This window comes from Alosa alosa, chromosome 15, assembly GCF_017589495.1.
Source record: "Alosa alosa isolate M-15738 ecotype Scorff River chromosome 15, AALO_Geno_1.1, whole genome shotgun sequence".
Taxonomy (NCBI): domain Eukaryota; kingdom Metazoa; phylum Chordata; class Actinopteri; order Clupeiformes; family Clupeidae; genus Alosa; species Alosa alosa.
This window is the reverse complement of record NC_063203.1, coordinates 13,412,423-13,437,224: the sequence shown is the minus strand read 5'-3', so window position 1 is coordinate 13,437,224 and position 24,802 is coordinate 13,412,423. Positions and strand designations below refer to the sequence as shown.

General features: G+C 43.1%; 2 protein-coding genes and 2 non-coding genes across 8 annotated transcripts; all 4 read left to right on the top strand.

The window, feature by feature from the left end:
- Window positions 1-3,650, top strand: cldn15lb (claudin 15-like b). 2 transcript variants are annotated; one of them, XM_048264453.1, is made up of 4 exons: window positions 1-136; window positions 632-897; window positions 2,893-3,057; window positions 3,468-3,650. In XM_048264453.1, exons 2-4 carry the CDS (start codon window positions 678-680, stop codon window positions 3,551-3,553), a joined length of 471 nt encoding a protein of 156 aa, XP_048120410.1. In that variant the 5' UTR covers window positions 1-136; window positions 632-677; the 3' UTR covers window positions 3,554-3,650. The 2 variants fall into 2 exon arrangements, with proteins under 2 accessions (XP_048120410.1, XP_048120411.1); XM_048264454.1 differs by lacking the exons at window positions 1-136; window positions 632-897 and adding an exon at window positions 1,972-2,556 and having other exon boundaries at window positions 3,468-3,617.
- Window positions 3,651-4,168: 518 nt separating this feature from the next.
- atg16l1 (ATG16 autophagy related 16-like 1 (S. cerevisiae)) lies at window positions 4,169-24,222 on the top strand. 4 transcript variants are annotated; one of them, XM_048264449.1, is made up of 20 exons: window positions 4,169-4,358; window positions 6,177-6,288; window positions 6,586-6,676; window positions 9,172-9,277; window positions 13,126-13,199; window positions 13,333-13,584; window positions 14,918-14,983; window positions 15,286-15,375; window positions 15,599-15,655; window positions 15,902-15,946; window positions 16,750-16,852; window positions 17,946-18,051; window positions 19,733-19,803; window positions 20,117-20,188; window positions 20,375-20,495; window positions 20,652-20,757; window positions 21,014-21,163; window positions 21,268-21,315; window positions 21,432-21,533; window positions 21,999-24,222. In XM_048264449.1, exons 2-20 carry the CDS (start codon window positions 6,183-6,185, stop codon window positions 22,090-22,092), a joined length of 1,860 nt encoding a protein of 619 aa, XP_048120406.1. In that variant the 5' UTR covers window positions 4,169-4,358; window positions 6,177-6,182; the 3' UTR covers window positions 22,093-24,222. The 4 variants fall into 4 exon arrangements, with proteins under 4 accessions (XP_048120406.1, XP_048120409.1, XP_048120408.1 ...); XM_048264450.1 differs by lacking the exon at window positions 4,169-4,358 and adding an exon at window positions 4,413-5,070; XM_048264452.1 differs by lacking the exon at window positions 15,902-15,946.
- LOC125308969 lies at window positions 17,317-17,584 on the top strand. The gene has a single exon (XR_007196030.1). It is a non-coding gene; the product is annotated as a small Cajal body-specific RNA 6 (non-coding RNA).
- Window positions 19,255-19,522, top strand: LOC125308970. The gene has a single exon (XR_007196031.1). It is a non-coding gene; the product is annotated as a small Cajal body-specific RNA 6 (non-coding RNA).
- Window positions 24,223-24,802: the final 580 nt, after the last annotated feature.

Below are 24,802 nucleotides of genomic sequence, written 5' to 3'. Positions count from 1 at the left end.
TTGCCGCCTCTTAAGAACATATTCATTATCCTACGACTAATAGAAGACCTAAAGAACTGAGGAGAATAGGACACTGGAAACCACAAACGTGAGAAAACGGTTTAATAAGGAGTACAGTGATCTCGTCACAGTTGAAGTAAGTGGTGATATGAGTGTATTGCTGTGTGGATTAAGCCTAGCAATTAAGGCTTCCACTGCTGAATGTTATTATTTCAAAGGTCACAAAAAGTGCTAATGTATTTCTGTAAAACAATTTATTTCAGTGTAGTTATAACATTGAAAATCAATTACTAACTAACAAAGGACCTCCCAAAACATCAGAATTAAGCATATATGGGAGTGCTGTCCTCAGCATTTATACATTCAAATGCCGCATACTTAAGGTTGTTGTTATTTAGCATATCTGCCCTGAGGTGTCTCTTGTCCTTTATTATTTATTTATTGAGTATTTTGAGTATTTATTTGAATTTGTTTAGCATTTATTAGTTTGTTGACAAATAGGACAGACAATCCACACGCACGCACACACACACACTGGCCCTAACGCCTCTGTAATATCATACTGATAACAACAACAACACTGATAAACCTGACCTTGAGATACCTGAACCCCTGCCTCCCACCTCCACAGGTGCATCGAGGACCAGGTCGACCCCTGCCGACCCCTGCCACTCCCCATGGCCGTGCTGGTGCTGCAGGTGCTGGGCCTGATGCTGGGCGTGCTGGGCTGGTGCATGGAGTCCAGCTGCACCAGCTCCCATTCCTGGCGCGTGAGCAGCCATGTAGAAGCAGTCATGACCAGCAGCTGGGTCTATGAAGGGCTGTGGATGTCATGTACATCGAACTCTATGGGATCCGTGCAGTGCAGTAAACATAAGACTGTGCTGGGCCTGCCAGGTGTGTGTGTGTGTGTGTGTGTGTGTGTGTGTGTGTGTGTGTGTGTAATCCGCACATGACCTCACATTTCCCCACATCCATGTATGCATAAGCTTTATGTGTACATCAAAACAACTGCCATGCAACTGCTTCAGTGATGCGCGTGATGCGCATAACTGAACATAGCAATGCCAGATTATATCACAATGCCGGATTATATCAGTTAGGTTGCATGATGCTGAATGTCATAACAGAGACTGTGATGGAAGTTACACATGTAGGCCAGAACCTGAGAAATTTCACTGCTGCTCTCCTCCATTATGGTACTTTAGTTGGCCACAAAGATCAGTATAAGTAAGTATAAGTATATATACTTTTTTGATCCCGTGAGGGAAATTTGGTCTCTGCATTTAACCCAATCGGTGAATTAGTGAAACACACACAGCACACAGTGTACACACAGTGAGGTGAAGCACACACTAATCCCGGCGCAGTGAGCTGCCTGCTACAACGGCAGCGCTTGGGGAGCAGTGAGAGGTTAGGTGCCTTGCTCAAGGGCACTTCAGCCGCGGCCCACTGGTCGGGGCTCGAACCGGCAACCCTCCAGTTACAAGTCCAGAGTGCTAACCAGTGGGCCACGGCCACTAGATGACAATCAGTGTGTGACAGAGCAACTATCTGACACTTTATCACGTATATTATTTCGATTTGTAACTGACACAAGGCAAAATGCAAAAGGCAACATGCTCAGGTGCACACAACAAACCTGACTTGACTGCAAAGGTGCCTTAGACATAAACAGCATTGCACAGGCTTCTCACTTCCATAGTACACTTTACAATAATGTTAACCATTAGTACCATCACACAGGTGTGACAGGAATATTGGAAAATTAACATTCTAAAGAATATCTGGGTTCATTGAATTCAACATGGAATTTTAGAACCTTGAATTGTTGCGGAAAAGAATATTTTGTAAGAATGTTCAAAAACTCACACCCTTAGCCTAATGTAAATAGAGCAGGGGACAAGCAAATACAGAACATTAATCTGTAAGGATCAGTTTATTACACATGAAACATAAACACAGGAACAGTACGTTTCTGCTTTCGATGAAACAAAGACACCAGCTCCTATCTGCACATTTGGTTGGATAGCCTACAAAGACACTCCTAGTATCAATATTGTCGTCATGAGCGCACAAGGAAGGGCTCTGAGTTTAATGGGTTTATGGCCCTAGCATAAAAAGAGTGCAGTTCCCGTTGTAATAGAGAAATGCTTGGTGAGGTAGTAGTGAACAGTAAGTGACAAAACCCAATCAGATAATCTCGCCACCGTGGGATCTGTTTGTCCTCAAGATTCAGGACCAGACCTGTTTTTTCTTCACCGTCAAATTTTAGAGGACTCCAACAGGAGGACTTTTTTTTATCCAATATTTTGCGTTGGTTGCTTTGGAGGTCAGCCATGTCCACTGGTGTGGAGATTGTAGGCTTCTTCCTCGGCGTCGCGAGCTGGTTACTCACGGGAGCATGCATTACGAATGACTTCTGGAAGGTCTCCTCCTTCTCGGGCAGTGTGATTATCTCCTCGCGCCAGTATCAGAACCTCTGGCATTCCTGTGCCGAGGACAGCACCGGCATCAGCAACTGCAGAGACTTTGAGTCGTTGCTGGCCCTGCCAGGTAAATGTTGCACCTGATCTGACCAAGTGGAGGACCAGGTTAACGCTCATGACTCAGAAAGGCTCTGAGACATTTTCGAATTCAGCTTCACTCATGTACATTCTTGTAATGTAGTATATTAATTGTATTGCTCCATCTACTGCACTGAATTTATATGGTCTTTTCTTACTTTATTTACTCTTTATTTACTTATCATCTCCCCAAAACGTGTGTGTGTGTGTTTATGCATTCATGTGGTCATGTTTAAATGAATGGCTCGCATCAAGAAGACATAGGCATTGCTGCCTTTGTGGACATGTTGTGTGTTGTGTTGACTCTGCGTCTTCTTTGTTGCAGACTATGTTCAGGGATGTCGCGCCTTAATGATTATCGCCCTGCTTCTCGGCCTGGCATCCATCATTGTGGCGGTGCTAGGACTGAAGTGTACTAAATTAGGAAACACGTCCCGAGAGGCCAAGGGCAAGATCGCCTTAACAGGAGGCAGTTTATTTATCCTGTCAGGTGAGTCTTATAACACTCTCCACTGGAAACTTCTGCCTAGTTTTTGTCCTCAGTGAGTTCTCATTTCTAAATCAAAAGCAGTATTTAACAGGTAAAAAATGGTTATTAAATACATGTGGAGAGGTGTTTGTCATCCTGATCTGACCTTTAGTTCTTTTGGGTCAAAACATAATCAACAGAGAATGAACATAAACAAGTGCTGAAGATAATGTGTAATTCCAAGTAATCTATAGAAAAGAAAAACATGCATTTCATCAACAGTCATGCTCCCTGGAAATAAAACTCTGACCTTGATCGTTTATGTGTTTTTTATTATCATCTGACCTTCACAAACCATGTACATCTCTGTCTGCAGTCCCTATTTATAAACATGATTGTTCTCTCTCTCTCTCTCTATCTGTCTTTTGTAGGCTTATGCACTTTATCTGCTGTATCCTGGTATGCTGGACGCATTGTGCAAGAATTTTATGACCCTTTCTACGGAGGCATAAAGTGAGCATTTCTCAGAATACCTGATAGACTAGGTCATGAAATAACTGTACCATACAAATGCATATACCATTTTTTTCTCTCACACACACACACACACACACACACACACACACACAGAAAACATACACAAATATTTAAAGGTGCCATGTGTAAGAATTGAGGTAAAAAAATATCCAAAAATGAGCTACACGCATCCAAAGAATGAGAAGAAATAAGGTTGATGATGTCATTTAAAAAATGACAAGGTATAGTGCTGCAGAGATATCAACCTGAATTAGTATGCTAAATTACTAGCCACAGCCCGACAGGTGTCATAATACCAGTTTCGGCCATGACATCACTGCCAGCCAAACTGCAATACACGTTTCTCGGTTGTTACTCTAGGGTAGACCAACTTATTTTCTGGAGGTATACTGCCCCCATCTTTTATGGAATGTGGAGTATGAATTGATTTTTTGGCGGACATTACACACGGCACCTTTAAGTCTACTATGAAAAAGTTTTAAATGGATCCATTAATCGTAGGATAGAACTGATTCATATTTGCATTAATAACTTTTTTGTTTTGTTTGCGCATGGTCATGTGCTCTTACCTTGTGTAATAATCCTGCGACAATCTGCCATAAAGAGTCGCCATGAAGGAAATAATTGCTAGAGGCAAGATGGTGGTCAAGACAAACGAACCTGGAGTTGGCTGAGGCATAAACTGTTGTTTAAAGAGCATTGGTTTCCACTTAATTGACAGACTATCGACAAGGATCCCAGCGCACGTTTATTAGGCGTAGGGATATACGGTTAAATGTTGTAAGGTAACATTTTCTCCCTTTCTATTTGGTAGGCTAACATTGTTGAACTGGTAGACCACTGCTAGCCTATGCTGCTAGCTGCAAAAATGTACATCTAGGCTATTGCTAGTAGCTGCAAGTAAGCTAATTCTAGCTAGTAAGCAAAGTCTCTATCAGACAAATGTTGGTGTCATATGTCAAGGGGGTTAACTGATGAAGGGTAGTTGTTTTGTCGTTTTGTGTTTCTCAGAAGTTGCCCCTGAACTCTCGTTTTTGAATATTACCGCAGTTGGCTATGTAGCGAGTTGGGCTAGAATCCTGTCAAGCATAGGTGTGTGCTGCTGTCTCAGCTAGACTAGCCACCTATCGCTAGCTAGCATGATATGGGCTATGCTGAACACGCGAGTCTCGTGGGGCGTTTAGTGTAGTCATGATTCACTCTCTTAGCTAGCCCAGCGGCCTTGCTTGTTTGATTATGATGATTACATAATGTCTACCTCCTGATTGTTATTAAATCAGCTCGTTAGCCAACTAACAACGTTAACTGTAGATTCTAGATTCGGGGTTCACAGAAAACCACTGCAGCTTTATGTCAGCAAAGCCATATAATGACTTGGCAAATAGCATTATAGATGGATAACATATCTGTTTGCTTTACTTTTTACTTGCCTCTAGATATTTGTTGACAGTTAGCCGTGGACAGTTTGGATTGAGCTTTAGTTAGTGAAACTAAAGAGTAAGTTAATAAAAAAAAACTGCATGTGGAAGGAAATTGTGTATTTGACGTAGCTCGCAGTCATGCAGATTGTTTTCTCGTTGACAATCTATTATCTAGAACTATGCAATTTCGTTTCCGCTTAGAGGGTTTTCTAGATTTAACTAACTCGATTTTCCAGCGATTTGTTTTGCTTGAATTTTAAACCACTAAATGCAGGCCAAGATGTTTTTGTTGATGTAACACAGGTAGATTGGACTAGATGGTAGATTGGACAACCATTAGCACTACATTGTGCATTCTACCTTTCGATTTCTAAACACAGAAGTTCACATGGATGTCTCCATCTCAGCTATGGGTGTTCGGGAGGGAAGAGCAAATATAATGGACGCGCCCACTGTCCCAGTTTCCGTAAATTGGTGCATGTTTTAATTGGAACAGCATTAACAGTTAGTTCGGCAAGTAACGTTAACTTACTGATGCCGTGCCCTGATTTTCCTCAGGCATTTTTAAAGGTTGTTTTCGTTTCTTTTGTGACATGACAGTCAATCTTTGGTTCCTCAAACGACCTCCGCTTAAGCAAATAGTTCCCATGAGTTGCCATTCAGTGTTACTACTCGGTATAATGCCATCTTTTAGCCATTATTTAAGGATGCACCTAGCATACTTCTTACGGACAAAGCTTTCTCAGTGATTCAGTATAGTTTGTCATTGGACGGTCGATATTGTCTGGTGGCTTGGGTATAGCAGTCTGTGTCAACTGTATCTTCATGTCTTCTTTAGACATACTTAATTAATCTCAAAGGAAATTCGACTGTCACAATAGTGTCGTCCTGTGCACTGTGAACCTAATATCTGGAATGGACCATTATCTACTTTGACAAAGTCATCTGTTTTTGTATGCAGAACATTTTTGATGAAAAATGTTGTATGTTCACCTCACCTGTGTCTCTCTAGGACTGCCCTCTGGCTGAATTTCCCCCATAATTAGAATAAATTGTACACCGCTTGTATTAACTTTTTTTCTGGCCAGTATCCCTTTCAGGGACTGTGCATTGTCATGACACTAAGTAAATAACTGATGGAATTGAATCACGATTCTGGGGGCGCTTGTCTGGGGTTGGCAGGTGGCAATGGCTGGCCGGAGGGAGGAGTGCTTGTGGAAGAAGCACATCGCGGAGCAGCTCAAGCTAAGGGACCGCGTGCAGAGGCAGGCCTTCGAGGAAATCATCCACCAGTGTGAGTAAACGTGCCCTCACTTCTGACGCCGCGCTGTTGTTTATTCCACTCTAATCAAGGTTATCTCAACTGTAACTGCTAGGCTATATTAGCTGGAACTGTCCTTTAGACTTTAGTGTTTTGTCTTAGCACCCCTGCAGGTCACGTTTCTGTTAATACCTGTAGAAGACATTCCACACATTTATTTGGATGCTTAATTGAAATATTTGAAGACAATATTTGTGGATTTATTGCAGGACCTATAGTGTAAAGCTGTATTTGTGCAGACTGAGTATTTTGTGTGTGTGTGTGTTTTAGACAACCGTCTTCTGGAGAAGTCTGATCTGCAGGCTGTGCTCTCTGAGCGGCTGCAAACGGACAAATATGACCAGAGCAGACACGACCTCAGGTAGGCCCCAACACTCCCATCCACCTACAGGAGACTGGGCTCAGTCTCGGGCACCCGGCCCACAGAATGATCAGAGGTCTTAGATTGCAAAATGATCAGAGGTCTTGGATTGCGGTGTAGTTGTGTACGTGTGCATTGACTTGTTTATTGTTCAGTGTATCAAGTTCAGTGTTTATTGACAGTGTATCAATGTTGCAAATGTTTTGTTTCTTATGCTGATATTTAACTAATCTGTTGAACAGGAGGATTTTTTATCATTTGGTGTGTAGGGGCAGGAATTGTTTTGTATGTTTATCTTTTTGTCATATTCTTTGACACAAACATGTGGGCATTTGTGGGCGGCAACAGCTACTCCGTGTTGTTGGAGGTGCTAACAAAGGGTGTGTCGTCATAGAGATAATGTAGATAGGAGCTGGCTCAAGAGTTATAAAAGTATTTTTGCCATGTTTTATTAGTATGATGAAAGAACCGTATACATTTTCACATTTGTTCTCTTCTGGCACATTGGCTATCATAATGGGAACTTGAGAATGGGAAAAGATAACATGTCGGAGGTGCCTAATGTTGAGTTAAGCCTAGCCTACTCTAGTCTAGATTGTTTAATATTAATCACTCCTCTGAAATATTGCTCTTTGTTGCCGCCCTTTGTTGTCACTTAAGCAAAGAACAATCATGTGATGGAAGGTCAAAATGATGGATGGATAGATAGATAGATAGATAGATAGATAGATAGATAGATAGATAGATAGATTCTTTCTTTCTTTCTTTCTTGATTCCCAAGGGGAAATTCAGGGGGTCTCAGTAGCATACAGACATCACACACAACATGCACTTACAGCAGAAATGGTAAATATAAGTATAAACATATAACCAAACTCCACTGTACAATAGAGACAGTAGGAGATAAGAAAAACTAAATATACTATATAAATTAAATGTAAAAAATCCAGTGTGCTTGAGGGTGATCAAGCATGAGACGCTTGTAGTGACAGGGCCTGTAGTTCTGTGTGCATGGTGAGGTGCTCAAGAGAGTGAGTGTCATGGTGAAGGTGCAAAAGTAGTCCAACAGTAGTCCTGTATTTCTGTGTGTATGGTAAGGTGCTCAAGAGAGTGAGTGTGTCATGGTAAAGGTGCAAAAAGTAGTCCAACATTAGTCCAACAGTAGCCTAGAAATCTAGACGCACCCTAGCGGCAGCAAATTACATTTGTTTCCAGGGCTAGTCTAGCAACTCTCCGTTGGCTTGTGAGCTCGAAGAATTAAACTTCTATCAGGCCAATCAAATCGTTTATAGAGTCGTTAGGCGGGCTTAACATAATGATTGATGGCAGAGTTGCAACGGTTTGGCTTGAATTCCCTGCTACTTGAAAACAAAGAAGATGGATGTTGCTGTTGGCCAACAGTGTGATACGAGTTAAGCTTGTTTTAAGTTGGCAAAAGTTTGAACTAGCCAACTAGCTCCACTGGTGGGAAAACGCATAGGACTCAGTGCTGTCCTATTGCGTGCAGAGGGAATTTGAAAGACAACCGATTATCCCGCCCCTCGGACTGAGCACTGCGAACGGTGAGTGCCCAGACCCTACATTATAATGTGGGTCTGGCTTGTCAGGCTAGTCCAACAGTGCAACAGTGCAATAATAAGGTCTAGAGACCAGCATAAATAATATGGACAAATAGGAGAGTAAAGTATAATGTAGACGAGGTAATATAAAAACTATAAAAAAAACCTATGTCAGTGCAAGAACAGGTTGAGGTAATAGGGTTACAGCCATTTAGTATTGTAGCAGAAGCCATTGATCATGTGTGCTAATATAGCATGAAAAACAGTGTAGCAGGAAAACGGTAGTAAAAACATTAGGCTGTGGACAGTAGTAAAATGGTAGTAAAGCAGTAGTGGGCAGTCAGTACTCAAACATGGAGAGGGTGGAGAGGCAGACAGACTAAGCAGAGAAGTCTATCTCTCCTCTTCCCTTTAGTGAAGCATTAAACAGTTCAATGGCCCTGGGGACAAATGACTTTTAGTGAATGACTAATAGTTTGTACTCATTCATTTATTAACACTAACAGTCTTAACAGCATCATACCACCATTCTCAATATCAACCAGTAAAGCAACCTACCAACCATGATATGATTTAAATTGTTTGATATTTCAAGATTCTAAGGTTCCAGCCTGTTTCGAAATTAACTGATGGTAAAATCAACCAAACCTCGTCAGTCAATCTGTAACTTATCTTTCGGTCCACAATGCCTCGACTTATATTTTGTAATGGGATGGTCAGAATGTAATGGGATGACGCATCCCAAAACCTAGTGATGAAACTGCATTTGAGCTCCTATCAAAGGTGAATTTTCCGCAGCTATCAATGCACCTCCGATATTGTTCGCACCTCCAACAACATGGCATGGAGTTTTGAGTGGTCTGTGACTGTGGCAAAGATATAGTATTTGTTGCTTCATTTTAATGTTTTAAATTTGTTTTGTGTTTTGTTGTGCAGTCCGGGGTCGGACGCCAGTCGCAATGATGCCCTCAGTCAGGAAATGGCCCAGATGCGCATTAAGCATCAGGAGGAGCTCACCGAGTTGCACAAGAAACGTGGAGAGGTAGATACTCCCTATAATACTCACACACACACACACACACACACACACACACCTCCCATGTGTCAGGGTGTTTTCCATCAGTCTGGTCACCTGCCTCCGATAATGAGTCACTCTTGTCCCTACTGGTTTAACTCTGTTCACCTGCGGATGAATTATGAGCACATGCATTAATTGGGTGCTCAGGTGTATACGTGCTGTTGGCCTGGTTCTCTATTAGGTGTCCTTCACATCCCACCCTGTGTGGATCCCCCTTATGCAGTAGAGAGGGAGATTTTAGAAAAATGTCCAAAAGCTGTTCGCCATGCTTGACCACCATCAACACAGTAGGTACTGACAAAACCTGTCCATAGGCTTCCCAAGAGACATGGAAATCATGGAATTAAAAAATTCCCAAAACAGAAAAAGTTGGAACGATATAGGATTTCAGTTGGGGTATTCTTTGTCATGTTTTTCATTCCATTATGCACCTATTTTGACAAATCTGGACTCCAGACAGATACTAGTATTTAAATATGTGTAGAATTCATTTTGGCATTGTTTTCCTTAAATATTCAAGGTCTTCCCAAGGTCTTTTCTTCATATATTGTCTGGATGGCAGTATATGTTGCTCAAAACCTGTATACATCATTCAGAATTGATTGTGCTTTCCCAAACGTGCAAGATGCCCATGCTGTAGGCACTAATGCTCCTCCACACCATCATAGATGTTGGGTTTCAAACTGAGCACTAAAACAAGTTGGATTGGTTGGATACTTGGATAGGCCTTGTCCTCTTTAGCCCAGATGAGTCCATGATTTCCAAAAAGAATGGCAAATGTTGATTGGTCTAACCACAGGACCTTTTTCCATGTTACCTCAGTCCATTTTAAACAAGCTCAGGCCCAGATAAGAAGGTAGCATTTTCTGTATCATACAATTTTGGCTGCAGTTTTTGAATTGAGTATCAAACTGTGCACATAGACAGTGGTTATCAGAGGTTTTCCTGAGCCCATATAATGATAGGTCTGGTGTCGATGCAGTGCCATCTGAGGTCAAAAAGACCATGGCCATCCAATTAGTTTTTCAGCTCTTTCCCTTGTTTGCAAAGATTTCTCTGAATGTTGTAATAATATTATGTCCTGTAGATGTTGAACTCCCCAAATTCTTCACAATTCCATGTTAAGAAGCAATAAAATTGCATTGTTTAATCATTTGTGTACACAGGTTTCTACAGAGTGATGAATACCCCTAACATCTTTACTTCTCTGTTTTTCATACCCAATCATGTTGCCCGTTACCCTATTAGTTTGTTTCTTTATCATAACACAACTTTTCCAGCATGTTGTTACCCCCGTCCCAACTTTTTTTGAAACATGTTGCTGGTATCAAATTCAAAATGAACATATATTTTCCATGAAATAGTCAAATTTGTCAACATTTGATATGTTGTCTGTGCCCTTTTTGCAGCTAAATATGAGTTGAAGAGATTTTTAGATTAGTACATTCTGTTTTGGGGTTGTACGTACACACACACACACTCCCAAATGCACCAATACCGCTGATCAGTCCTGTTTTGGTTGCTCAGTATGTCAGTAGTATTTACCCCATCATGTGTCCAGTGGGCTGTTGCATAATCATCGCATAATCTGCGTTATCACTGCCCATCTCTCTACCCGTCTCCATGATCCGTGACTCCCACTCCTCTTAGCAGCCCTGAGGGGAATCAGTTCTCTGTCTCACTCGTGGCTCCCCTCAGGTTCACTGCTGCGTTACGAGCCATGCTGCCGCTTCCACTGAGAATCAAAGGCCTCCCTGTCTCTGAGTCTGAGTCTTGACATGCCCTCTTATCGTGCTCACAAGATCGCAGCAGCTGCTGCCAAATGCACCAGATGACCAGATGATGGCACAAGGTCTTGAGATGGAGTCATTGATTGCTGGGAATTGAGTTGAATAAAACATTAGGCTGACCTGTGGGTTTCGTTCACTGTTGGCTTCATGAAGGCCTGGTCATTGCATGTCATGATGTCTGTCAGTTTTGCGGTGGTCAGATTTGCATTGCATTAAATGAGATGATTTTAGGACAGGGGATTTCCCATATCTGCAGGGGGTTCAGTCTAAGGGCCTGTCCACACGGAGACGCTTTTTAGGTTAAACGCAGAGGTTTCGCTTCGTCTTGGCCGAGCGTCCAAACGAATCCTGTAAACGCACTGCCCGAAACCGCACTTTTCTGAAACCTGGTCCCAGAGTGGAGAAATCTGAAACCGTAGCCCGTTTGAGTTCGTTTAGACAGCGAAGCCGCACATCCTGCTTGCGTATTGATGATGTCATCGCCACACCTCAGCTGCCCTGGACTTGCACTTATAGTATTGCCTAACAATACTAGTTTTTATACATGACATTACCTACGATTACACTCCGTTAAGATAAATATCACAACTGATGCTGCGCAGCGCCGATAGCTTATGACTTGGTGGACTGAACACTGTTTTTCCTGGTGTTTTTTAATGCATTCTAGCTACTGTCAGTGACGCGAGAGAACTTAAGTTATTAGGAAAGTGCGGTGTAAGTTTAGGCTACATTAATTTGTGCGTAGTGCCAGTGTCATTCATTTATTTTACATGTCTTACAACATATATACATGCATTCACAGTCGAGTGAAATCAGATATAAGCATACAAAGACGCTTAGAACTCACGTTAAGCTGATGGTAGCACACTGAATGCGAATGCACGATTTGATGCAGGCAAAAGTATTGACTGTTACTAACGAAGGTTTTATAGCAATAGTATAAATGTGGCGACAGAATAGCCTAGAACTTGGGTAAGCCTTGCGTTTATAGCCTAATTGCAGTGATGGCCAAAACTAATGTGAATCACGGACTATCCTACAACCAAAGAAAGTAAAGGTGATTAGTAGGCCTACCTGCGTTAGCCAAATAAAGGACGGAACTGCACCCTTCACAAACCGTAAAATAAAGTTTATTAGTTTTACAGTTGGCTACAGTTGACAGTTCACCATCAGTCCACACAAACAATTCTGGTTTCCTTGCACTAGCCATTTAGCCAGTAGCCTATTCTGTCTGTTTTAAAGCACATTTTGCAAGTTTTGGTGAATTTCTGTAAAGACACAGTGCCACCTATAGGCCTGGGGAATGAAGTAACGTGTTGAGTCGTGTTGAGATGGATCCGTTTGGACGCAAATGTTCTTGATACGGTTCCAGGGAAGACGGAGGGAAAAAAGAAGCCTAAGACGTGCCACGGATGGTTGTGAACCGTTTTTGTTGTGTACTTACATGCCTATGATAAAGTTTTATTCATTAACCTATGCATAATAAGACTTTGGAAAGAACAACTAATGCATTAACAAAAATGATTGTAACGTTATACTGTGTTATACACAGAATGTATCGGTTTCTGATGTTATTTGGGAATTCTGGTGGGATAAATATAATTTCTTTGGCAGTCCGCCATTCCTTTCTTCCTTCCCACCTTCCTTCCTCTTTTGTAAACTTATGTCCTAGCCCTTCCGTTATGGAACTCATGAAGGAAACAAGGAAAGAATGCAACGAGGATGGAGGAGTCAAGGACAGACATGCATGAGAAATGCGCCAAAAAACACATCAAATAAGTTAGCCGCAGGGCGCGGTGTTCTGACATTATGCCTGATTTCAGGCGTGAACTGGGCAGTTTAAGATTTGAAAATAGGCAATAGCCAATATCACTTAAAAAATGTCATACCTTCAGGCATAGACATTTCCCTTGCTTTAAGCCCTGTAGGTATGCAGAGGGGAGCCTTTTGTTGTATATTTTGCATAGAATTTGCATTTCATGTCGGGTTTGTTTGTGTCTGTCTCTCTCTCTTTGTCTTCAGCTTGCCCAGAACGTGATTGAACTGAACAACCAGATTCAGTTGAAGGACAAAGAGATCCAGAGCAATGAGGCCAAGTAATTTCAACTGTGTGTGTGTGTGTGTGTGTGTGTGTGTGTGTGTGTCATCCTAGTATTTTAACCCATCGTGCTAATAATCTGTCAAGAAGGTATGCATGTGATGGTTCCAGTACCTTTAATGTGTGTGTAGGATGCTGGAGTATCAGCAGCAGATCTCTGGGCTGGAGGGCGAGTGTCGTGAGCTGCGGAGCCAGCTGCAGGACCTGGAGCGGGCCAACCAGACGCTGAAGGACGAGTACGACGCCCTGCAGATCACCTTCAGCGCCCTGGAGGAGAAGCTGCGGCGCACCACCGAGGACAACCAGGAGCTCGTCTCGCGCTGGATGGCCGAGAAGGCCCAGGAGGCCAACCGCCTCAACGCTGAGAACGAGAAAGACTGCAGGCCAGTAGACAACAACGACAACACACACATCCGCTCTTGCGTGCTCTAGCTCTTTCTTTCGCTCTTTCTTTTTTCTTTTGTTCTTTCTTTCTTTCTTTCTTTCTTTCTTTCTTTCTTTCTTTCTTTTTTTTTACTTTCTCTTTAAGGGATCACTAGGCGGTTACCAAGGCATGGACACAATAACACGCTGACATAATATACATGTCATATATGTGTGTATTGAATAGACAGCCAGACATTTCAGAGAACTGAAATGACGGATCATAAATGAGTTAGGGAGCAGACTGCTGGAATGCACATCCATAAACATAAGCGTGAGAACTTGAAGCCTTATATATAAGTGCTGGCAGAAACAGCAGCTCGATGACTTGGTTCTTAAAAGTGATAAAGTGGTACATGAATCAACTTTGTTGTTTAGATCAAAGAATTGAGTAGATGGGGAAAATTTTCATTGTTTTGAAATGAAGGAGTAGTTCATGGTTTTAGGGTGGAGTCTGTCTTGGTTTTGGTTTCTATTGCGAGTAAACATGTTCAGAAGTTTCCTTTGTCCCTAAATGCAGGCTTAATGGCGGCCATCATGTCATTGGACGTTACTGTAAAAGGCCATGAAGCCTTAAACAAAGGCTGTGAGAAATGAGTCGTTGAGACCTCTTCTGAATGAATGCATGTGCCATTAAAGTCTAGTGCCTAGTCATTGATGGGAAATCTCCTGGCCGTCTATCTCGCGGTCAAGAATCAACGAGCCAATTAAAGAATGATAAAGGAGCTCTGACGAGGAGGCCCCACCTATCAGTTGCAACTTATGAGGTGATCTGACATGTGATTGGCTGACATAGAGGGCCATTGTAAGGCCGCTGAGGGTTTAAATCCTGTATTTGTGACCCTAGAAGCTACTACAGACCACATTATTTAGTTGGCAGAATGGACAATAGCTGGGACTTTTCTAGTAGGATGAGTTGCCTACAGCAGAACAAGAGGCTAATTGTTATGTTTCTTAATTTGCTCGGTAAGGTGTTTTTTTTTTTTTTTTTTTTTTTTTTTTTCCCCCTCTCTCTTAAGTGCTGTCTCTTGGTCTTGCAGATAGTTGTGTTGTCAAAAAGCTAGGTGAAGCATTTCTTCATACTCTTCCAGTTTCTTTTCCCTTTTTCACCCAAGATATTTGGAAATTATGGCTTTGTCATCTATGACACTGTGTGTGTGTGTGTGTGTGTGTGTGTGTGTCTGTGTGCCAGATGGCCATAATGTTTACTTATGTCTACCGAGGCTCCATTGTCTCTCTGAATCGTTTTTTATTGATTTGCCCCTAACGGCCACACTGGTTCTGTCTCCACAGGCGTAGGCAGGCCAAGCTGCAGAAGGAGCTGGCAGACGCTGCCAAGGAGCCCCTGCCTATCGACCCGTAAGTAGAGATGTCCAGCTGGATCCATTTTAGTCACATTTTTACAGTCAGTGGGTATTACTGACCCGCATGTGTGCCACCAACCCATGTCCTTCCTGGACCGTTGAAATTGGAGTCCCTGCCATCCAGTGACTGTTCCGCTGTTGGAACTGCCGCTCAGATTTCTGAGTCTCATGAGACGGAATATAATAATGGCTCATATAAACTCCATCAATTGTTTGTCTTAATATCTTCTGATCACTGACCCGTTTCTCTGCCCCTGTTTTCCATCTCTGTCTCTGTCTCTGTCTCTCTCTCTCTAGGGATGATGATATCGAGGTGCTGTCTGAAGAAGCTGGTGGGAAGGGGCCCGGCGAGGCCTCCCCTAACCGACCCCTCAGCCGCACACCCAGGTAAGGGTGCCACACGGTCCTAATTACCCCCTGCACCAGTTACAGTACAGGCCATTTGCCCTGTCAGTGCTTTGTCAAACGTGGTGTTTTACAACAGCCACAACATGATTTGGAAGTAAACCGTTAAGGGTCTTCAAGAGTCTTTTCCATTTGTTTTCACCCTGCTCTCCCACGTCTTTCCTAATGGTTTTTCTCTCCCTCCCTCCCTCACTCCCTGCTTCAGTAAGCGCATATCCCAGCCACCCCCTGGGCTCCTGGACTCCATCTCCAACATATTTGGGTATGTCAGGCAAGGCATTCCATTCCCAGACTCAGGCCAGCATGTATATACGGGTGTGTCTTGCTTGTTTCTCTGCGTGTGTGAGTGATTGATTGTGTGTGTGTGTATGGTCTTGTGTGATTGTGTGTGTGTGTGTGTGTGGTCTTGTGTGATTGCGGGTATGTGTGTGTGTGGTCTTGTGTGATTGCGGGTGTGTTGGGTGCTTGTGTGTGCTCTTGTTTACTGCTTCTCTCTGTCTGCCTGCAGCCGCTCTGAGTGTGTGCAGCCTGGACACCCCCCATCTTACTCCAGGTGATGCTACACTGTGGTGTCAGCAGGGTTTACAGTTCTGTGTGTGTGTGTTTGTGTGTGTATGTGCTGGTTGTTTCCACTTTGTACATGTGTGTGTGTGTGTGTGTGTGTGTGTGTGTGTGTGTGTGTGTGTGTGTGTGTGTGTGTGTGTGTGTGTGTGTGTTTTGTGCTGTGTTATACTTAACTGTATTCTGTCATGACTGGGGGTGTTGGTAATAGGCGTTAACATTTTGTTCTGCTAGCTCATTGTTCATAGTCTGTAAAATTTAAAACTAAAGACATCAGGGGAAAGGGGAACTCTTTTTTTAATGACTCAACTTTTGGCGTTTAGTGAAGTGGAAGATTTGCTGTTGTGTTGTTAAAGTGTTGGGAAAGTGTTCTTTTGTGAAAACACTCCAAGCAGGAAATGCTGCTCACCTCTGGTAAAATAGGAACTGAAGTAAGAGGAAGACTGTGGTTAGGAAAGCAGATAGCAGTTCCGCTGATGTTTTGTTCAAAGCATGTATTGAGAATGCAACAGATTATTGAGAAAACAACAGAATAAACAGCATTTCACCATTTAATTAAGGTCATGGGGTTATTGTGTTCCTCAGTCCCTAGCAATTTATTGTGTTCCTCATTCCCTAGCAATTTATTCCCTTGCAAGTTCCTCCTTCAAACATTGTACCCAACTACCGGTGACTGTTGCATAATTCCATACCTCCTCCTGGTTGCTTTAAAAGCACGTTTATGGGATTTAGCAGCAAATGGTTTAGGGTCGGTATGCATGGTAACGGTTGTTGAATCGCTCCCCCCGTCAGCAGGCGTCGCTCGCTGAACTCGTACGGAAGCTCGCCGGAGAACGCAGAGATGGCCAGTGGATCCAGTGTGGACGTCCGGGTGCCTTCAACCGCCCTCCACATATTTGTGAGTTCCCAGTTGTCTCTCCACTTACCTTTCTCTTTTTCTTTCTCACACTCTTTCTCCCTCTCTTCAGTTCCACCTTTGTCACCTTCACTCTTGCTCTGGCCCGAGCTTTCTCAATATTTTATTTATCGACTTTGCTTTAGGGCTGAATGATTTAAGGTTAAGCAATTTGCGATGTTTCTGTCAGATATTGCAATTTGGTTTTCAAAATCATGGAAAACCCAGAATATTCTCAAATAATTATAATTGCAAACTGTATGATTAATTGCAGCCTTTGCGATTTGCTAATTACAGTAGTTGAAATTGGTGTTTTGATAAAAAATTAAAAAAAAGTTTTTTTTTTTTTTTTTTTTCCAAGCCTGCTTTTGCTTAGTTTTAATTGTCTTGCTCTCACCCACCCACACTCACGGACACCTTACATGTTTGAAGTGAGCATAGGGGGCACCAGTTTTTGTAAAGCACAAGGTCAATGATGAGCTGTAAAAGGTCTGAATGCCCAAGTCCCCACTCAGCCGCCCTTTGGCTCCCAGCAGGCCCTGCTCTTTACCCAGCATGCTCTAGTTGTGCTGCGCTGGTTCCAGGGTCTGCTGACAGTCCTGATGCCTCTTTAAGTCTGTGGCTGCAGGAGACTCAGCTGTCACGCATAGGAGGCATCGCACACCAGACCCCTTCAGGAGTGTCAGGGCAGGCTGTGGAGATAGGCAGCTGATCACAAGTTTTCAAGCTGAGACCTTCAAAACCCCTACCAACAATTATTAATTGATTTAAAACCTTAATACTAAGTGGCACTGAACGCTGCAAAGCAAGCATGTGTCTTACACTCTTTAAAATACCAGTATAATTTTGATTAACAGTTCATCGTCTATAAATGGTGGATGTGAATATGAAAGTGCTGGGTTGGCTGCTCCTCCTGATGGTGTGCATGTGTGTCTCTCCTTTCTTTCTTTCTTTCTTTCTTTCTTTCTTTCTTTCTTTCTTTCTTTCTTTCTTTCTTTCTTTCTTTCTTTCTTTCTTTCTTTCTTTCTTTCTTTCTTTCTTTCTTTCTTTCTTTCTTTCTTTCTTTCTTTCTTTCTTTCTTCTTTCTTTCTTTCAGGATGCCCATGATGGGGAGGTGAACGCTGTGCGGTTCAGTCCAGGCTCCCGCCTGCTGGCCACTGGGGGAATGGACCGCAGAGTCAAACTCTGGGAGGTCGTCTCAGGTAGTGTGTGTGTTTGTTAGTGTTACACGGTGCACCGATACTACAAAAGTATCGCAATACCCTGAAATTAAAAATGTCACGATGCCTAATTTTATTAGTATCGATACTTTTGAGAATGACCGTGTTCTTTTGAAGTAACATGCGTGTGCACAAGGCATGCTTCTAGCGTGTCCTCCCCTAACCTGTGGCTGTGCGTCTTTTCTCCTCACACACACGTAAGCGCAGCTGTCGTCCTATAAACAGCGAGACATGGCTGCTAGTTCAAGTGATGCTATGGTAACACATCAAAATAGGCTAATATCAAGTTGATTTGCTCACTTGCATCTCACAAGTTTCTGTTGCTAACCTACCTAGGCTGTGGGGTTTTGGTCATTTAGGCCTACTATTTGGGTTCAATGTAATTTAGAAATAGGCTAAGCAACCATGGCAAACTTTTACATCTGAAGAGAGATCCTTGCTAACTATCCCGCTAGCTCAGGTCACGTTTGACAACGATCCCAGAAAGATTTTCTTCGACTTTTTGAACATTTATTTTATCTAATGACCTACAAAACATAATTAATTGCATCCACATATCCTTATGCGCTATGTGCAACTTTTATTCACTAGACTAAAACCGTGAGACAAGGTCAATTACTCTCACGTATCTCTTCATCGTTCATTGACAGGCACACAATTGCACTTACACATCACCAATGTGCACTCAATTAGACCTACACACCACATTAAAGATATGCCTAAGTGTAATAGTTTAAAAATAGTTATAGTTTTAGAATAGTTTTCAAATTGCTAAATATATTTACTAGTAATTATGCAGAATATATGAAATATGACACAAGCCATCATTTTCCATGTGTGTTTGTGTGGAGAGAGTCAAGCAGAATCTGGGATGGCCGCTGGTGTGAATGATCACACTACAGTATATTCAATATAACTGATAATGATGTCAAGGTGGTGGGGCCCCCAAATCAAATACATTTTTTAAAAAGTATCGAAGAAGTATCGAAATCGCAATTCTTGACTTGGTATCGGTATCGAAACATTACTTTTGGTATCGTGACAACACTAGTGTGTGTGTGTGTGTGTGTGTGTGTGTGAGCTGCCATATATTTTCTGTGCCTCCTAGTAAAATGTGGGTGGGTGGGTGGCTTGGTTGGGGGAGACTGTTGGAGGGTAGTGCGGATTTTATCACTTAATGGAACTGGTCGATGATGAGCTGTAAAAGGTCTGAATGCCCAAGTCTCCACTCAGCCGCCCTTTGGCTCCCAGCAGGCCCTGCTCTTTACCCAGCATGCTCTAGTTGTGCAGCGCTGGTTCTAGGGTCTGCTGACAGTCCTGATGCCTCTTTAAGTCTGTGGCTGCAGGAGACTCAGCTGTCACGCATAGGAGGCATCGCACACCAGACCCCCTCAGGAGTGTCAGGGCAGGCTGTGGAGATAGGCAGCTGATCACAAGTTTTCAAGCTGAGACCTTCTATAAAGACTTAGGGGCCCATTTCCCGGTTACAGACTACTTATTACCTCCTCTGTGTAACAAGTGGCACAATGCCGCACCTGCTAGCCAACACTCAATTGGTGGTGGTGGTGGTGGTGGTGGTGGTAGTAGTAGTGGTGGTGGTTCACTGTAGAAGCCAAAGAGAGCTTGTACGTAGCGGAGTTCCAGTATCTGGTCTCTTGTGCAGGTCACTGTGAGCAGAAAGGGGCGCTGACGGGCAGCAACGCTGGCATCACCAGTATCGAGTTTGACAGCGCGGTGAGTACCAGCACACTCTTTTCCTCACAGGCCTCCCCAAGAAGATGCACTTTCGAGGTCATGAGATGCGGATTTATGCACGTTGTTTTTGAAATTAAATGTCCTGGAAAAATGCACGCCATGCCTATGTCTGTAATACACATGATTTAAATGGTATGCTTGCTTTGCCAAATTGCTTTAAGACCAGTGTATGACCCACTACCCTTGGGCTTTAGTCACAGGTAGATTAGATGTTTTCTTGTACCAAATTGTCCAGTGGAAAACTGGTTTGCAAATGAATGATTGATGTTTGTTCTCTCCCTGAATGATCCAGGGTTCCTACCTACTGGCCGCCTCTAATGACTTTGCCAGTCGGATCTGGACTGTAGACGACTACCGTCTGAGGGTGAGTAGATTTCCCAGTCCACAGGCTAACACTAGCCCAGCGCCCGTACTACAAACACTAGCCCAGCGCCCGTACTACAAACACTAGCCCAGCACTTAAAGATCCATTAGATAGTTAGTTAAACACAGGTAAAGGTGCATCCCTAATTTGTGTGTGTGTGTGTGTGTTCCATCTCTCTTTTTGCAGCACACTCTCACCGGTCACAGTGGGAAAGTGCTCGCGGCACGCTTCCTGTTGGACAACGCTCGCATCGTCTCCGGGAGCTACGACCGCACGCTTAAACTCTGGGACCTGCGCAGCAAAGTCTGTAAGTATATCTCTGCTCACTTCCCTTAAACAATGTGCCACACGAGTCACAACACCGTACTTCTCAGTGAGCGACCGTGCGGTTTTCATTGTTTGGTACTGTAGTAAGAATGTCATTCACTCTTCTGTTATTGTTATTTCTCTCTCTCTGCGCTAGGCATGAAGACAGTGTTTGCAGGCTCTAGCTGTAATGACATTGTCTGCACTGAGCAGTGTGTGATGAGTGGCCACTTCGATAAGAAGGTCCGCTTCTGGGACATCAGGTGAGCCAGAGGGAGTAGGCAAGCAGAGAACACCAGGCTTTTGCAAATGCCCTTGTGTGTTTCCCTCGTTTGTTTATGTGTGTCCTTAACATCTGCTGTGCTGCTGCTTTGTTATTGTTAACAGAATAACATGACTGAACCTTGTCTGAGCAAATATTACATCTGTCAAATGTGTGTCCTCATGTAATATTTATACTGAATTGAAACAGAACAGGATTAAAGTGTGTCTGTTGTGTGTGTCTGTTGTGTGTGTTAGGGCGGAGAGTATAGTGCGTGAGCTGGAACTACTGGGCCGGGTCACGTCGCTGGACCTGAACCCTGATCGGACTGAGCTGCTCGCCTGCTCCCGTGATGACCTGGTGAAGATCATCGATCTACGGACAAACGCTGTGCGACAGACCTTCAGGTAAGAAGCTAAAGCCACACCAGTCTATCCCATCCCATCAGTCAGACAGTTGATGAATGCAACAGTCCTTGGTAAGTTGTGTATACGTCTTTGTTGTTTTGCAGTGCTCAGGGGTTTAAGTGCGGTTCAGACTGGACAAGAGTGACCTTCAGGTGAGTGCCTGGCTTAGATTCCATAATCATCCAGATGTCAGACCTTGAAGTATTTGTTTAAATGTAAAAGTAGGACAGACCTCATTGACTGAAGAGCTCTTCCTCAATTTGCGCAGTCCGGATGGAAGCTACGTGGCAGCCGGTTCTGCAGAAGGAACCCTGTTTGTGTGGAACGTTCTCACGGGAAAGCTTGACAGGACTTTGGACAAAGGCCATAGGTGAGCTTCTACACCTAACATGTCCTACTGTTCTACCCTCTCACTCATGTTTCAATTGAAACAGTCATGAAGTGTGTCATGATGAAGGTGCCATTGTCATCAGTATCTAAGAAATGTCAAAGACGATCCGCACTCCAAAGAGCTCCTAGAATGGGAGCTCTTTGGTGTGCGAATCTGCCATGTTAGTTCTAAAATTGGTCTTTGGATGTGCAAGGCCTTGCACTGCCTCCATTGTGATTTAGATTTACATTGATTTATTTAGTAGACACTTTTCATCCAGAGTGACTTGCATATGTCAATTCTATTACAAGGGACTACATTGTTCCCAGAGCAACTTGGGCACAACGGTGGAAGCCAGGAATTGAACCCACAACTTTTTTGGCTACTGCATGCTAGCCCAGCTCCTTAACCACTACACTACCACCGATCAATGTCATAAAGCTTTTCTGTCCCTTCCCTCTCCAGCTCTGCGGTCAACTCTGTTTCCTGGTCCCCTTCTGGCACCTTTGTGGTCAGCGTGGAGAAGGGCAGCAAGGCAGTACTCTGGTCCGACATGTGATTGGCTGGCACCTGCGTCTACTCAGTTACGATTGGCTCAGCTCAACTCCAGCCCAAAACGGCAGTGGGCGAAAAGACGTTTTAACATGAAGCAGGCGTGGCCTGGCCTGGCGTGGCCGAAGTCGTTCGCTCCTCACTTCAGCCACGTTGCTGCCTCCTGGCTTGTTGTGATCGGACCTCTGGTGTTCTCATAATCAAAGGGCGGCTCAACTGACTTGTGCGTAAAATGAATGCTTGGTTGGGGTCTTTGGACGAGGCGGCCGCAGTTGGGTGGTGGTGGTTTGAGAGAGACACACACACACACACACCAGTATACAGTATGTGATCTATACCGATATAACTCCAACATACAGCACACTGTCTTTCATAAAAAAGGACACCAGCCTTGTCTTTTTTCCCCCCTCCCGTTTTATTTGCCACTTCAGAGATACAGCCAATGTTAAACTTAATCTGTGTCTGTAAAACTTTTGTCTGATTTGTGTGTCAATAGTTTTACACTACTTAATATGGCCATGGCTCTTAACTGTGTGTGTGTGTGTGTGTGTGTGTGTGTGTGTGTGTGTGGCATGTTCATTCCTTTCCGTTTGTTACTGATTAGTGAAATGTGAGGTGAGCGAATGTTGTGTTGGGTGTGTGTTTGTCTATCTATGTGTGTGAGGGCGAGAATGTCATTTTTGGATGTTTGCTTGAGTGTATTTGTCCCGTGGTCTTTGAAGTCACTTATATTCTGCCTTAATCAGATAGTAACCGAGACCTCCCTGCTGAGGTCAGTCAGCTGTGTCCTTAAGGCCCCTCCCACACACACACACAAGCACAGTCCCGCTTCCCCATATCTGGCTTTTTGTGTGTGTGTGTGTGTGTACAGTCTCCCAGATCCCAAAATGCTCCCAGCTGAAGGAAAAGTATCATCCATCTTTACCTCATTTCCTCCTTTTCCTCTTCATCATCCTCCTCCTCTTGAGCTCCTTGGAATGCAGTTTCTAATCAGCACTTCTCTACATCGACATCACTGTATAAAAGCCCAGCTTTAGCCAGCAGTGTGCCGCCACCCATGTGCGTCATGGCTTCTCTCCACCTGCAGTGACGTGAAGCTCATGAGGTGTGTGTGTGTGTGTGTGTGTTTGCTAACCTCTGTGCAGGTGGGGGTAGCACAGTGCTGTTTTGCCAAACAAACGAACAATTTAGGAACGGATAGGTTATGAGTTGACCAATGTTAAGTAGATTTAAATGTTAGGCCAGCTAGGTCTGAGGCACTACAAAGCAGGAAGTAACTGTATGTTATGGCACTTGCCATTGCTTGTGAAAGATACTTGCACATTACTATTTAAAGTCTTTAAAAACATGTTTCCTTTCCAATGAATAATCCCTATTAAATATGGACGAGAAGGCTTGGGTCCATTTACCATGATTTTAAATCTAGGAAAACAAAAATGGCCAACAACTTTCAGACAGTTAGTCTTAAGGCAAACTAGGAATGAACTTGTGAACTCGGTGTAAAGCTCTGTGTTGTGTAAGGCAGAAGTGTTTGTTTTAGGTATTTAGGTAGCTGAGGAGGTGAGGAGGTAATACACGGCTTCAGGTAGGGCAGACCAGCACTGACCGCTGCCATGTACCAGACTGATAAAACTTTTTAATTTTGAAATTGCAGCCTGTTGTCACAAAACTTTGTCAGAATAGCAAGGCTAAAGGATCTTGTTGGACACTGCCACCCTGCCCACACAGAGGATGTGCACAATATGATACTCCTTGTGTTCATTTTTTGTTTTAAAAAAAAAAAACATGTTTCTTTAATAACTTTTAGTTCTAATTTTGAGGCACAAGTCACAAATATTACATACCGCCACATCCTACAGCCAGAATTGCATATCATGGTTCTGCAACACTGCATGACCTTTTACAAGAAAACAAAGCTAAACAGTTTGCTGTGACATCACACATAGTCACCCAATCAGAGAGTGGGGGTTGGGTCACAGAAGCTGTTTACCACTTTTAAAACACTCCCACCCCTAACTTGGCCAGCCTACCGCCATTGGCAAAAGGATTGTATAACTCTTAAGTTATGACATGTATATGAAATATCCTCTGTATATGTGTGTTCAATGTATGCACAACAATGAAATGTGTGAGCTCAGTTGAAATGTGTGGTTGTGTTTGTGAAAATGGCTAACATCTCTGCACTACACCACATCTCAAAACATTATGTAAAAGTTATTTTTTGCTGTAATTTATTTCAAAAAGTGAAACTTACATATAATGTAGATTCATTACACATAAAGTGAAATATTTCAACCCTTTTTTTGTTTTAAACTTGATGATGGTAATCTTGATTACAGTTTACAGTTCATGGAAATAAAAAATCTAGTATCTCAACATTTATAACAGAATTTAATATACAGAAATGTCAACCTGAGAAGAGCTCTGATCATCTAATTTAGTCAAAACACCAGCAAAGGTTTCCTGAGCCTTTAATCTCAGTCTATGCAGGTATATTCAATACAAAATTGAAATTCAATTTCTTTGAGATGCACCTGTAGTAGTCCCTTTGCCATGTGGAGGTTGCAGAGGGATTTTCTCTAAATTACCTGATGATGGCAGCGCTGTCACTACAATAATCCCTTGAAAATAATTATATGTATCGGCCTTTTAATCTGTCAAGGAACCCTATAAAGAATCGGTATCTAAGGGTAGCTTTGTGTCAGGGGCGTCCCTCA

Coding starts and splice junctions, on each gene's coding strand:
- cldn15lb (XM_048264453.1), top strand. CDS start 678: ATGGCCGTGCTGGTGCTGCAGGTGCTGGGCCTGATGCTGGGCGTGCTG. Junction 898..2,892: donor GACTGTGCTGGGCCTGCCAG/GTGTGTGTGTGT, acceptor TCTTTGTTGCAG/ACTATGTTCAGGGATGTCGC. Junction 3,058..3,467: donor CAGTTTATTTATCCTGTCAG/GTGAGTCTTATA, acceptor TGTCTTTTGTAG/GCTTATGCACTTTATCTGCT.
- atg16l1 (XM_048264449.1), top strand. CDS start 6,183: ATGGCTGGCCGGAGGGAGGAGTGCTTGTGGAAGAAGCACATCGCGGAG. Junction 13,585..14,917: donor GAGAACGAGAAAGACTGCAG/GCCAGTAGACAA, acceptor CTGTCTCCACAG/GCGTAGGCAGGCCAAGCTGC. Junction 19,804..20,116: donor GTATCGAGTTTGACAGCGCG/GTGAGTACCAGC, acceptor TGAATGATCCAG/GGTTCCTACCTACTGGCCGC.